General features: G+C 52.9%; 1 protein-coding gene across 6 annotated transcripts in view; it reads left to right on the forward strand.

The window, feature by feature from the left end:
* Positions 1-14,925, forward strand: part of UIMC1 (ubiquitin interaction motif containing 1) — a 41,062-nt gene that overhangs the window by 25,599 nt on the left and 538 nt on the right. For 3 of the 6 annotated variants that reach the window (XM_080353205.1, XM_080353206.1, XM_080353208.1), the window contains 5 exons: positions 1,545-1,615; positions 5,400-5,568; positions 10,860-10,938; positions 12,617-12,770; positions 14,302-14,365. In XM_080353205.1, coding sequence (XP_080209331.1) covers positions 1,545-1,615; positions 5,400-5,568; positions 10,860-10,938; positions 12,617-12,770; positions 14,302-14,365 — 537 coding nt within the window. Of the gene's footprint in view, positions 1-1,544; positions 1,616-5,399; positions 5,569-10,859; positions 10,939-12,454; positions 12,576-12,616; positions 12,771-14,301; positions 14,366-14,925 lie in introns of all 6 variants that reach the window. The other 3 variants (XM_080353207.1, XM_080353210.1, XM_080353209.1) reach the window with 2 other exon arrangements.

Raw genomic sequence — 14,925 nt, forward strand, 5'->3', positions numbered from 1 at the left:
ACCCACTTAAAATTTAATTCAGAGAAGAAATTTTTCAAGTTATTTGTACAAAATGAGATTTATTTCCTAGCTCTGTTTGTCAGGGCTAAAATTATCTGGGTAATTTAGTTGGATTCCCTGGTTTTGGACCCATTTCCTCTAAGACAGTTCTGTGATTACTGGGGACTTGCTGCTGCAGAGACACCAGGATGTACATTGGTACGGAGGGACCGCTCAAAAGAAGGCGTCAGGAGTGGTCTCTTCAATGCAATCAAGAAATTTTCAGGTTTTTCAGGGTCAATATTTGTGTAAAGCATGAGAGCTGAAATATGAGCATGAGCCAACAGTGTGCCCAGGTGGCCAAGAAGGCCAATGGAATCCTGTCCTGTATCAAAAATAGCGTGGTCAGCAGGACAAGGGCAGTGATCCTTCCCCTGTGCTCTGCATTGGGGAGGCCACACCTGGAGTGTTGTGTTCAGTTCTGGGCCCCTCAGTTCAGGAAAGAGGTTGAAGTGCTGGAGCGGGTCCAGAGAAGAGCAACAAGACTGGGGAAGGGACTGGAACACAAGCCCTATGGGGAGAGGCTGAGGGAGCTGGGCTTGTTTAGTCTGGAGAAGAGGAGGCTTAGAGGTGACCTCATCACTCTCTAGAACTACCTGAAGGGCAGTTCTAGCCAGGTGGGGATTGGTCTCTTCTCCCAGGCATCAGCAATAGGACAAGGGAGCATGGGCTTCAACTCTGCCAGGGGAAATTTAGGCTGGATATTAGGAAGAAATTCTTTACAGAGAGAGTGGTCAAGCATTGGAACAGCCTGCCCAGGAAGGTGCTGGATTCGCCGTCCCTGGAGGTTTTTAAAGTGAGGTTGGACATGGCACTTAGTGCCATGATCTAGTAAACAGACTAGAGTTGGACCAAGGGTTGGACTCGATGATCTCTGTGGTCTTTTCCAACCCAGTCGATTCTGTGATTCTGTGAAATACATTAATTAAATATGTTGGGGACCAACGAGTTTTTCTTCCTTGGTCTCTCCTACCATGTTTGAGATTTTCCAGTCCAGGGTTTTAAGTGAGAAAATTAAGGAAGAGGCTGCTCCCATTCATGAGCAGCTGGAGAGAGAGAGGTCATGGTGCTGCTTGGAGGCATATTTTGTTGCTAAGGAAGACGTGAAGGTCTAGAGAAGGTGAGACTGTGAGGCAGACGACAGAGCGGGAGCTCTGTTTGTCTTGACGCGAGGGAGAGCTCTATTCTTGCTTTGTCTCTGTCCCAGCAAGTGTCATTCCCTGTGTGTAGTCTCACTCCCCATGAAGCCGCAAAGCTGCGGTGGCTTTGTCCTCACACCACCATGCTGTGACTTTTAACCCCTCATCCAGCTGTGTTATTGCACATTCTCTGATAACATTTGTGGCAAGTCTAAAAAAAAACCAACAAAAAAAAACCCAAACAAAAATACAAACCATTTTGAAACTGTGAAAACGCTGTTAAGAAATGGGGTAAATCACATCGAGAAGTGAGGAGATAGTTGGGGCGCTGCAAACCCGTGCTGACGTGGGGGTGTTTCTCTGCAGAGACCCAGCCGAGCCCGCTGGAAGCTGTCGAGGTGGAGAGTGAAGAACTTTGCAGAGAGGCACCTGTGCAGGTAAAAGAGCCTGAAGCTGGGAAAGGGTCCTGTCGCCACTCCTGCCTTCTTGTCCTTGGCTCCGCTGGGCTGTGCCAGCGTTGCCCCTGGGGTTGCTGGTACCTGGGCGTCTGCTGTTTGGATCCTCACCATCAGTTCCCTCTTTGCTTTTCTCCCCTGCTTCATAACTCCGGTCCCTTTTGGCTGGGCACTGCGTGCAGCTGCTTCTGGAGCCTTTCAGTCCCATAGCTGGAGAGTTGTTATCAATTCCAGCTTGTTCTTTCATATACCAGGCACACTGCGGTGCTGGGGGATGCTGGCAGCGTGGCCGGCAGCACTGTCACCTGCCCGTGCTCATGGGTGTCGTGCTGTGATGGTCAGCGATGCAGAGAGACCCCAGGAGCTGTGAGGGGCATCCTGGAAACCTCAGTCACTCCTGTCCTGACATGCTGTCCCTGTTACAGCGGTGTTTATTCTCCACAGGCCATCTCCAAGAGGAGAGGTTCACCCAGCGACTGGACTGGGATAGAGATGACCTTGAGGCGTTGAGAGCTGGTGATGGTTTGTAGTCCAAGGAGAGTGACCTGAGCCTGGAAATCTTGATTTCTGTGCAGCAATAGTGAGTCAGTGGCAGGGCCGTTGTCTTACCTCCCGATGCAGATGTGCGCTGCTGTGCAGCTCCTTTCCCCGTGTTGTCACACCTGTGCAGCAATTGCTTTGCAGCTGTCACTGTACCGACACCTGACTCCAGTGCCTGCTTCTGATAAAACTCCCTTTGTCTATTAATTTAGAGAGCGATATCAAAGGGATTGCCAAGTACTCCACTGGCAGGGTACACGAATACAGACTCGTACAGCTCTTGACAAGAGGATTCATTTGTGGAAAGCTCATTCTGGGAAGCTGCAGCTTGTACAGTGCGTCTGCAGCTCCGATGTCTCATTGTCACAGGCCTCTTAATAAACCAGCTTCTCCTCTCATCTGCCTTTCATTCTGTAGGTATCTCAAAGCGCTGCTCGGTCAATTAGACACTGCAGCGGGGAGAGGCGGCCGTGCTGTGCTCAGCCAGGTAGCCATGACCACCAAAGCATGTTTGTGACCCCTTTGGCTGTGGCCAGGATGCTGCTCCCTCCCTCATGCTTTGCAGAGGGTGCCCCAGGTCTCACAGCCCTGCCCGAGATGATCGGCCCCATGTTTGGGGGCGGCACGGTGGAGCTTCCTAGGGGTTGTTCGATAACATGATGGTTGGCAGCAGGTACCGGTCCGGAGCCCGCAGCCCTCCAGGAAGGCAGCAGAAACATCAGCGCTGAGCGCAGAGCCTGCAGACACCGCTGGGACCGGATTGTTGTGAGCGGATGCTGAGCCAGGACACAGGAGTCTTGTTGTTGAGCTCAGCCTCTAGCATCGCTCTTGGCTGGCTGCTGGCTGCAAGTACCATGTCTTGTAGGCAATTTCCTCTGCTGAAGAGGAGAGGCAGCAGTCTCTGCCTCTGACAGAGGTGATTGGTTCTGCAGTTGAGGTTTTCCAGGCTGTTACAGCAAGGTTTTGTACAAGCAGTTTTGGGAGTGTGGTGTCCTTTGTTACAGAATGTTGCATTTCCATTTAAAATTAGTAATTTACCACCGAATGTAGGCGGGCAGGGTGTGCAGAATTTGCAAGATTGCTGTAAAAATGGCAGCTAGAAGGAGCAGTGCCTGCTGCTTTTCCCATCATATTGTTTTGTGTGTGTTGTCTGACTAGGATAATGCAGATTTGATCTGATCATTCATATTTGACACGTCTTGTTTTTTACGGCTGCTCTGTGTGACACCCCACGGTGAGGACTTGGCGAGATGTAGTGACAGGGAGATGTGAGAGCGAGGCACGAGTGCTAATGCTGTAAGCGACGTGCTTCAACAGCCGTGTTGGGATGGAGAAACGTTTGTGGCAGCCCCTCCGCAGATATCCAGGGCAGAGAACCTCCCTGGAAATGCCAGAGCCGTTCCTGACGGTCAGTGCCATAGCCTTTCAGCCATTGTCTGGGAAAAATGCAGTTTGCAAGTTGGTTTCACGGTTTAAGGCCACGTCTTGCAGTTTTTTCCATACCTCCTGTGAGCCAACAAAGCACCCTCCTTCCCTTCAGGACGTAAAAATCAGGATCAGAGCCTCATTTGGAAAAGCGAGTAGTAAACTGAGTAATACGACAAAGCGCTCCGGTGGCACTGAGCGTCTCTGCTGACCCCAATTACCGCTTCCCTGCAATCACACTGGTGGAGGGGAGCAGACAGCGGTTTTGCTGTGTACTGTCTACCTGTCACTGCTTAGCCCTAAGAACAGAAAACGCTCCTATTATTTCCCTGTAGGTTTCTCTACATCATTAATATTTAAATAGCTATTTTTAATCATTGTCAGGGGGCAGACGGGGAAAGTTTCTTTCCTAAATGTGGAGAAGTCTTGTAGAAGCCTGACTAGGCAGAGCTGTAGTTTTGAGTGAGATGGCAGCAGTCTGCTGCATCTCAGGAACATCAGCGGCGTATGGAGCAGGCTGTGGAGCACCTTCGCAGCTGTGTAACCAATGCAAAAAGAGGGTGTCAGTAAGTGTTGGTGGCTTCCAGAGAACAAACATGGGCTGTGACATTTTGCCCTGGCGAAAAGGCACTGCTTGGATCAGAAATAGTGTGGCCAGCAGGACTAGAGAAGTGGTTGTGCCACTGTGCTCAGCACTGGTGAGGCTGCACCTTGAATCTGGTGTTCAGTTTTGGGCCCCGCATCGTAAGAAGGACATTGAAATACTAGAGAGAGCGCAGAGGAGGGGACGGAGCTGGTGAGGGGCTGAGCACAAGGGTGATGGAGCGGCTGAGGGACCTGGGGGTTCAGCTGGAGAACAGGAGCTGAGGGGAGACCTTCTGATCTCTGAACTGCCTGAAAGGAGCTGGGAGCATGGAGGGGGTTGGTCTCTTCACCCGAGTAACCAGTGATAGGACAAGGGGAAATGGGCTCAAGTTGCACCAGGGAAGGTTTAGATTGGATATTAGAAACAATTCTTCATGGAAAGGGCTGTGGGGCATTGGAACAGGCTGCCCAGGGCAGTGCTGGAGTCACCATCCCTGGAGGGGCTTAAAAGGTGTTTAGATGAGGCTCTTAGGGATGTGGTTTTGTGCTAGAGTTGGGTTAGGTTATAGCTGAACTCGATAATCCTGAGGGTGTCTTTCAACTGAAATGATTCTATGATTCTAGTAATTTTGTGTGAGGTGGATTTTTAACCGTGTTGCTTTTCTCCTTGATCTCCGTCCCCTCTGCTGCGCCAGCCGCCTCCTCTCCGAGGAGCAGCTCCCCGGGGTCCCTCGCGCTCCCGCTGAGCTCAGCAGCCTCCTGGTCCTGGGGAGGCTGTTCCCAGACAGCGCCGCCCGCGGAGCGCGGATCGTGTCCAGAAACACATGAGCACAAGTCAGGTGTTGAACTCTTGCTTTGCCACATGAGTTTTCCATCAGTTTCGCTTCTGAGCTTTCCTGATTAATGGAAGCTTTGCTGTTTTTCTGCGGCAGTACAGGTGATGTTTGCCTTAAATGGTGTGTATGGCTATGCAGGGAGGTTTAACTGTGATTCAGCAGGACATGTTGCCTTTGGAAGAAGAATTGGTTTAGAGCTGCACGGTTTACTCAGCCAGTGGTGTTATTTCTGGTTGGTACATGATGAAGGGAGAATAAAACTTTACAAGAAGTCTATGAGAGGGTGGGTAGCTATCAAACAGCGTGAAGCTCTGCACGCAGCAAAAAAGTAGAAATAACACAATTAACTGTCTGGCTAATTTCTTTCTCTTCTTCCTTAGGCTGATGGAGATGAAGATACTGGCAGGACCGTGTCTGAGAGCAGTCCTACAGCTACTGATCATGTCTCGTGCCCTCTGTGTGCCCAAGGCTTTCCAGCTACGGAGATCGAGCTGCACGCCATGTACTGCAACGGCGGTGCGGGAGAGGAGGCTGGCAGGGACACTCCAGGTCTGCCATGCATGGCTTCTGAGTGTTTGCTCTTTGTACTTGTCCCCCTTTCCTGTCACTTGCAGTCAGCTGCCGCGGTTTGTCCCTCTCGGGATATCTGGTGCATGGTGTGGGGAGGTTCATTCACTCTGTGTGCTTCCATCTCCGAGCCCGCCAGGAGTGTTAGTGGAGGCTCCTGTGTTTCCAGCACCTCCTGCACAGAGATATCTTCTCCCTGATGGGCTTTGTAATTCATCACATTATTAGTCCCTTGGAAAGTGTGTGAGCTGTATATTACCCCAGGATCTAGTCCTAGATGCTTCAAGCTGGACTCACAGACGCATCTGTTGTGTGTTTTGAGAGGACCTGCAGAAAATCCACCCGTGGTTGGATGGCAGGTGCCCGGGCCATGCGGGCGAACATCCCTCAGGGCTCCTGAGAAGGGGGAATGTTCTGTACCGCTCTGAGCACGGCCAGCACTCTGCAACGAGTCTGACATTTGTATGTGTAAAAATGGCTTGTTCACCTGCAAGAGGCTGCAGAAAAGTTTCCCTCTTATTCCTCTAAAATTGCAAAATGATAGGTATCGATCTGGGAGCTTAGATTTTTCTCCTTCGTGTGAAGAGTGAGGCATAGAAGCACGGACAGAATGCCCGTATTAATCCTCTTTGCAGTCTTCTCTGTGTCAGTTTTCCTTAGCCAACCTTTGTAGAGCTTAAGTGAACAAATACACCGGTTGGTTATCAACATATTCAATAAGTTATGTTTTAGCTGCTGCTTGAAATGTAAAGTCTGTGTTAGCACAATGTCAGGTAATATCAAAGTAGTAGCTTGTAATAAGATTAACTTTTCAGGTTGTGAATATATAATTTGCAGTTACATACTGAGTTATTAAATGCAACCTAAATCTACAGTGTTTAAGCAATTTGAGCGAGTTGTAGCTAGTACAAGAAGTGTAACTTCTGCATTCCTCTAGCAGGAGGAAGTTTCACCATGTAATCTTAATGCAGAGTTGATGTAGTTTTAAAATGCAGGGTCTCTGTTACACTAAATCTTTGGGGATATGACACAAGTCCTGTCAAGATAACAGGAGTCAGAGTAGCGGCTGACACTGCTTAGTGCAGAATTTTGGTGGGGAGTTCTCTCTGCAGGCACAAACCAGCTACTAATGCAAAGGATTTGGTTCGGGCAAATCACAAATTATCACAGTTCCTCTCGCATCCTCAAGACTGATAAAGGTCTTATCCATGCTACAAAATGGAGCAGAATTTTTAATATGCCTTACAGCAGGGATGTCTTTGGCCTGGCGGTAACTGGGTCCCTGGTGTGGCTGGACTGTGAGTGTTTCCATTGATCCCAGGGAATCCTGGCTGTGATCAGGAAAAGGCTTTGAATTCGCTGGCAGCGTGAAGGAATTAGTTCTTTCCTTTGGTGTTGGCTTTCGGCAGGACAGAGTTCAAGGCTGCCCCTCCACGCTGCTTCCAGACTCGTCTCCTAGGGGATGTTTATAAGGGTGGTTATTTTGGAGTTGCTACTGTGCTATTCTGGCTTGTTCAGAACAATCCCCTCATAAGAAAACTAGCCTGGAATAAAAGGGATTTTGGTCTGTAATAATGGCTCTAAGCAGATCAATGAGTTTGAGACAAAATCACAGTAATTGGGTTTTATAGTGCCGGTTCTTCTAGTACTTTCCCTGTAGAGACCAGGCTTTATTAGCCACAACAGTCTGTGACGTGCGTGTTGTTTGCACCAAGACTCTTTGCGGGCCCGTGGCCTCCGGACCCGGAGCAGCACGTAACGTGGGGCAGAGCTGAGCTGCTGTGGGGCTCCGTGTCGGGGGCACCTCGGGCGGATCCCAGCGGCCGCGTGGAGGGAACTGTCACCGCAGAGGCCTCGGCTGTGGGCTGGTCTGTGCGGTTTGGGTTGAGCAGGCAGGGATGGTGCTCAGCTCCGAGCAGAGGCCGGGCAGCAGCCTGGCACAGCCGTGCGGGTACAAAGGGGCTGTTGCCTTGGCTTCCATCACTAGCACAAGAGCTCATGCGTGGAGATTAAGAAAGCGGTGGGAGAGTTGTCTTCTGAAGGAAATGCCGGCTCCTCTGTGTGTCCAGATCTGCTGTGCACCGCTGCAGCGCTGCGTGCTCGTGGCTTCCCCGAGAGCACAGAAACATCAGAGTTCTGCCTTCTGACCCACGTCCTGATCCGTTAAGAAAAGACAGCTTTGGTTTTCCTTTGGTGCACCGGGTCAGAGGTTCCTGGTCTGTCTTTGGACTTATTAATTGGTTTTAGTCCTGATGTCTCTAGATTCGCAGATTATGCAGTCCTGCAGATTATAACTGTCAGTGGTTTTCGTTTTAAAATTACAAAAGGATAGGTTCTTGCTGGTTTTACTCTTCTTCTTCCCTCTTTTAATCATGTACCAAAGTCTTTCAGTGTTGTGTATCAGGAGGCCAGCTCAGTCCAGCTGATATTTAAGGACAGGTTTTCAAAGGAGTTAGCTGGGCAAGATGAGTTACAGCTCCTTCCCCTCCGTACGCACATGGCTGCCCTGGCTGGGTGCCCAGACCGCCACATACCTGGGAACTATGAAAATCTGATCATGAATTTCCATTTTCCCGTGGTCTGAGTAAATAAAGAGGAAGGGCCGCTGTTGAGTTAGCTGGGGAAGGCTCAGGTCCTGCGTTTCCAGCCCACTGCCTGCTGTTAGTTCCAAGGGAGTGAGTGGGGCTGTGGAAGTGCTGCGCCAGCTCGCTCTTTGTGTGCTCGGCCGAAGGGTGACTGCGTCCATCACCCCTGCTGCTGCCAGCACAGGAACCCGCTCCTCTCAGTCTGGAAGCGAGTCTTGGCCACTACTGAGTACAGCAAACAGTCCTGAGCTTTGGAACATACTCTGTTCCTCTTGCCTTCCATCTATGTGGTCCCAGCCTCTCAGTTCCCAAGTGAGCGGAGGAAAATGGGGATATAGTACATCCCTTCCTCCCAAAGCCTCAAATGCAACCTGATGCAGCTGTCAGTCTTCAGCAGCAGCACTGGTGATGGTGTAAAAAAACTCCTGACATCAACAGACGTGGCACTGATACAGCAGAAATTAATGGAACGGGTGCGAAGAAGAGCTCTATCTCTTCTGAGAAAGGACGAGATGCTGGCGAGCCAACCACGGCGAGGATCCCGCACAGAAACAATGAGAGCGGGGCCGGCGCTGGTGGGTTGAACCGCAGGTGGGTTGTGCAGCGAGGCAAGGAGCTTGGTGACAATGACCTGGCAGCGCCAGGAGGTGCCTGTGGTGGCTGTGCTGGCAGCGGGGCCGTGCTGGGCAGGGTTTGCTCTTCTTCCCCGGGCTGCGAGCTGCAGCCAAGCAGGCCAAGGATGACTTGTCAACCAGAAGAAATGCCGAGCCAGGGAAAAGGTTGTTCTTGAGCGTATTGGACCCAGCAAAGAGCATCAGGGAGAGTTACAAGGCTCCTGTCACACAGTGGGTTGGTCAACGCTGCTCTGTGGTGGGGGTTTTCCCCACAGCAAGTGTTTTCCATGTTCTGAACCCCCTTTGTGTGGGCAGCTGGCTTGTTTTGGCAGGGGTCGCACCTTGCCAGCTGGCCCCGTTCTCCCTCCTGTGCCTCTGCTTCTAGCAGCACAGGTGGGCTCTCCCGCTGGGCAGCTGCAGGGCTGGTCCCAACATGGGCCTGTTACGCCAGATGTGTTCACTGCTTTTGGAAGAAAATAGAGCTGATTAACACCTGAGCTGGTGCAGGAGGCTCCCGAGACGGTATTAAAGGAATATTAACGAGTGCACGCTGATGTGGAGACCAGCTTTCACCGCGCTGTCAGATGCGCGTGTTAGTTGGGTTGCTGGGATGGATGGCCCGGGGGGTGGCCGTGGTTGTCGGTCCTCCTCGTCAGGCTGCCACTTCGAATCTGGGCCACTCCACGTTAAAGAGAGACGTCTGCTTCTGTGCCTGTGAGAAAGGAGCTGTTGGTATCAGTCATCGCCTGTGAGACAATACCCACCTCCTAGGAAACGCTCAGGGTTGTTTCTTCAACGTGATGTCTCCCACCAGCTCCTGAGCATCTTGCAGCGCTGTTGCTGCTCATGGCTGCGGATCAGGGTTTGCTAAGGGAAAGGCCTTGTGGTGTCAGCATCCTGGATAGATACTGGGGTCGCCTAATGCTCTGGAAATGGACTCTTGCAGCCCTTTCTTTATCACAGATGATGTACCAACAATAACAAGTTTGTCGTGCCTGTACCTTGGATTCAGGCCTTTCTCCTAGTGGGAGCATGGGAAGTGTTGTTACGGGGCTGCAAAATAGTTCCCTGCATTGTCCCCTTAGCCAGCTTGCCCGAGAGTGCTTACTGTGACATCTGTTTTGGAGCTGGAGTCTTGAACGTCCCTGGTGAAGCAAGCTAAGCTATCTGATGTGTTCCCTGAGGATCTTTGCTGGTGGCATGTCAACAGGAATATGCTGAGAGGAATTCGACTGAAAGAGACAACGCTCTGACGTGCTCCCTGAAGGTGCCTGGAGAGCATGTTTGGAAAGGCTGCCGGGGATCGTTGGAGGAGCAGAACTTGCTGGACCCGTGGTCAGCGTGTCATTCAGCCGGGGTCTCACCGCCTGCCCGCGAGTGTCGGAGCCGGCGCCAGCTGGAGAACCGCGCCGCTGATGCTCAGCCCTGCGGCAGAGCTTCACCCAAATGCCCCACAGAGCTGCGTGCGGACAATAGTTCACATCACCCCCCGTTCCACGTGGGAAAAGCAGCGAGTGTAGGGTAATTGTTGTAACCTTCCCGTTCCAACGTGAGCTCTGTCGTTCCCCAGCAAGGTTCGCTGTTCTGCAGCAAGGCTGGTGCCCCTGCGCAGCCCCCTCGGCTCCCCTTGCCCCCGAGCTCACAGTCCCCACGTTCCCTCCTGCAGCAGACGCCAGCGCTGGGTTTGGCAGAGAGCGGTGCTGAGCTGCCGGAGCAGCTGCGTAACTCCGTGTAACTCTGCTCCCAGGCTGCTGCACATCGGCTGTAAAATGACTGTAAACTGCATGCTGTCCATCCAGCTGTTTCTGGCAGAAGATGAGTTATGGTGTGAAATGGTTAGTTGGCTGCTCAGTCCGGGGAAGGTAACTTCTTCAGTATCCCCCCAGAAGAAGGAATTGGCCAGCAGGCTCTTCTGCAGGAAAGAAGACTCTGCCAGTCCCACTCCAGTAATACTTTGCTTCTACCATCGCTTCTGCTGCAGCCTTGAACGGAAGAGGTTAAAACATGTTGCGTTTGAATGTGGTGTAGGCATGATTTGGGGTGGATGGCAGGTAACCCTTTATTTTTCCTCCAGTGCTCACCCGGCGTCAGAGAGAAGCAAGAAGTAAAGCTGCCAATAGAGACAGCGGCCCAGCATCCTTGGACATTGACAAGTAAGTAGGTATGCTTGCTCCTCTGAGATTGTTTCTGTGCTTCAGTTCTAACTTGCCTATGGATGCTTTTATTCCTGTATAAATGCTGCCTGTTGGCCTCACGGCAATGTTTTCCTAAGAAATTGCCTTCTCTCGGTGCCTCGTGTAGCAGCACTGGCTATATTTATACCGAGGCAAGAGGAATTTGCTGCTCTCGGATTGTTTATTTTTGCACTAATTTCCTTTCAGCGCAATCGTGGCGGGTCAGGGCTGCGCGGTCTCTGGCCGCTGTGGGGGGAGCTGTAGCTGAAATGGTGCTAACTCAGCCGGTTTCTAATGGGAGATTTGAGCTTGGTAACCCCGGGAAAAGAAAAGGCTGGGACAGGGAGGCTGTCAACATGGCACCTGTAGTGATATTCTTAATTAAATTAGACTTTCAGAATAGCAGTGGCTTTGTTTAATCTCTTCCCATGCAGCCCCTCCTCCTGCCACCCACACAAAGCATCATAAGAGAGGATCTGACAGCAAAATCCCTGCTATGGAAGCAATTTTGCTGTTACAAACAGTGGATGGCAACATCACTAATGGAATTAGGCTAATTATAGAGAGGACAGCTTCTGTTTAGACACATTATCTGGGTAATCAGCACTGACTGGAAAGAAAATACGGGAAAAGTGCTGCAGAGTTTTGCTCGATGGGGGCTCTCCCTACGCATTTTAGAGCCTGGGGTGAGTTTTACTAGGAGAGTTCTGCTTATCAAACTGAACACAATGCTGCTGGGGCTGGTCCCAGGGGGTTGGTTCTCTCCTTGGAGATGGTGCTTGCGTGGACGTTCCCTCCTGAAGAACCGGCATCGTCTCCTGCACAGTTCAGTCCCTGCCGAGAGCTGGTGTGGAAGCGAGTGTAGCTGTGTAAATCCACGCCTGACCTTCATTTCCTTTCACCCAGGATAATTCTCTTCCCAGGCGCACTCAGTGATCCTGCATGAGCCTTCGCATCTTTACACAAAGGAGGGGGTTTGAGGAGCACTGTGCCAGCCCCCCAGCAGGAGCATGTGCTCCGCATTCCTTTCCCAACATGGCATGATGTAAAATGGAGACAGTGCAGAGAAAGACTTGATTTACTAGTCAGACAAGTTCATCCAGCCCTGGTAAAATGTCTCTTTGATTTAACACACTTGGTTTGCTTTTCAGGCAGAATTTAACTCCCCTCTGCAAAGCCCTCGCGCTTCATTTCTGTGGATTTTGACAGGGTGCTTTATGTCTGGGGAGAAATCAGCGGTGTTTGAGATAGTTAGATGAGCAGATTTGATTACCGTCCCGCTGCTGCAGCAGCAGGACACAAAGGAACAGGCAGGGAAAACCGATAATCACTCAGTCTTCACGATTGGTGCCAGCCTGACCCCACGGATGAGACCCAATCTGGTGACCGTGTCTTCTCCGTGGCGTAGCCTGGAGGAGGAAAGTCACCGCTGGTGGCTGGGAGCCTGGCGCAGGGCGAATCCTAATGCGGTGCTCTGTCCTTTGCTGCCTGGCAGGTGTGAGAAGTGCTACCTCTGTAAGTCAATGGTGCCACTGCTGCAGTATCAGAGGCACGTGGACAGCTGCCTGCAGGCTGCTAGGCAAGCTCAGGGAACCAGGAGGCTGCGAAGCGCCAAGGTGAGGGCTGACCCTGCAGTGTCTTGTTTGCTTTGCACCAGGTTTGGGGCTGGGTTGGCGGCAGGAGCGGTTTCCCTGGTCGACGGGGTGAGCGGACCTGGTGCAGGATTGCCTGTCCCTGTGAGCCACCATGGCCAGAGAACTTGTTGCCCTCCCTCCTGCGATGCTCTGCGAGAGCACGGACCAGTCCCGGGGGTGAGCTAATCCAGCAGAGCTGCCAGGAGCCTCTCCAGCAGGCAGGCAGCCAGGGCTGTCCCGCGGCCAGACGGCGCACAGAGTCCTGCCGGCTTCCTCAGCTGCGTGGAGATGGAGCGGAGGGCAGCACTGGGGTCACGAGTGTGTCTGACTCTATCCATGAGCCCTTTTCCATGGGAAAGACCCCAGAGCTGGAGCAGAGGGGACTGCTCGGTGTTGGGAGCAAACCACAGCATCCCGGGAGAAACCTGGGGGAGCGAGCGCGGTGGAGATATGCTGGGTGTGGGAAACGCCTCACTAGGGGAGGTGGGAGGCAAGAGCGTGGGTAGCAGCTGGCTCAGTCCCTCACCAGGGATTGGCCCCCACTGTGCTTTTTCCCCACTCGCGGTGGTCCTGGGGGAGCACAGAGAGGGTCTTTCCGGGCCTTCCCGCTGGTTCCTGCGGGCAAAGCCCTAATGCTGCAGCTTTGCCGGCGCTCAGAAATGTGATTCTCAGCATGAAGATGCAACATGATGTCTTAGTTTCGTATAATCCCTTAAATCCATCACAGACCTCAGCCCTTTGGGGATTCACATGCAAATGATGAGATTTCGGGTTGATGATTTTGGCTGGGATACAGCCAAGCGCTGTGTGGTTCAGACCACTGCAGGGCACGGCTGCTCCTGCACGTGACGGGCTCCGTGGGGGCTGTTTGTCCCTGCACCCCACAGCCAGCCGGCGTGTGGGTCCTGCGTGCAGGCGCAGGCATGGGGGAAAGGTGCTGGGGCTGGGCAGCCCTTTGGGACAGGTCAGCGAGGCTCTGTGTTTCTCTGGCCCTGCCTTGTGCTGAGGTGGCAGCTCACGGAGGGAGCAGGTCATGCCTGGGCTTGGGATGGGCCACTGGAAGGCTTCCTGGTGGCACTGTTGGGCTTACAGATTCCTGCCATGGCCCATTTTGGGGCGGTTTGCAGTTCCAACCCTGCAGCTGGGGTGCTAGTTCCTTCTAGAGCAGTTTGGGGGGCTGGGAGCAGCCAGGAGAGGGGACTTGGCTGGGCCAGCAAGGCTCAGAGCAGCCAGGCCAACTGGTCTCCCCTCAGCCCGCGTGACCAGCGTGGCTGCACTTTGCAGGGCTGGAGGGGGCACGAGATGTGTGTTCCTGGTCTGGCTGTACCCTGGGGGAAGGTCCTACCCCCAGCACCAAGCCCCTGTGCCCTCAGGCAGAGCAGGACAGGCTCTCGCAGGCACAATGCCAGGGGCTGTCCCTGAGCCCTGGCAGAGCCGCTGGTGCCCACGTTTCTGCTACACCCCCGTGGCTGAGCTTGGGGCTGGCTTCCTGCGCCCTGACCTCCCTTCTTAATGGGCTCTGCTTTATTAACTGCCCTCAGCTGCCTCTGCTTGGACACCAGGGGCAGGGCGCAGCTAGAGGTGCTGGAAATGCAGCGCTGCCACTTGTGCCCAGCCTGACCCCATGGGCCAGGGGAACATGAGGCCACCCCAGCTATGGGGCTCCCTCGTGGCAGTACTGTGACAGTGGTTCTCCTCTCCTTGGCAGGACGCTGGACAGCAGGGGAAAGGACTCCTCAAGATGCTGGAGCTCTCGGAGAGCAAGTCTGCAGGTGGGAAGCTCTTTTCTGTGCCTGTCTGGTTGGGTCAGCGCTACCCTTTCCCAGCTCTCCCCTTTCAGTCCCAGCTTGACCTAGGCTGTGCTAGACCAGCAAATTCCCCTTGAAATGATCTGTTCTCACTGGGCAGAGCGGGAGGCTGTGGGCTTAGCTGGCTGTTGGCATCGCCAGCTGGCTGCAGCTGTGTCTGCAGGGATGGGGATGTCTCTGAGCCCTTGCACCAAGGGGTGTCCAGGGTGCTGCCATCCCTGCCTGCACAGCAGCGCTTCCCTCCATGTGTCCAAGGACAGGAGGAGAGGATCAGAGAGGAATGCTCTCAGCAGCACCCCCTTCCCCTTGCCCACAGGGCAGCAGGCACAGAGTGAAGTTCCATCTGAATATGAGGAGAAACTTTTTTACTTGGAGGGTGCCAGAGCCTGGAACAGGCTGCCCAGAGAGGTTGTGGAGTCTCCTTCTCCAGAGACATTCAAACCCACTTGGACATGATCCTGTGTGATCTGCTCTGGTGACCCTGCTTTAGTGGGTGGGTTGGACTGGATCTCCAGAGGTCACTT

This window comes from Nesoenas mayeri, assembly GCF_963082525.1.
Source record: "Nesoenas mayeri genome assembly, chromosome: 14".
NCBI lineage: Eukaryota > Metazoa > Chordata > Aves > Columbiformes > Columbidae > Nesoenas > Nesoenas mayeri.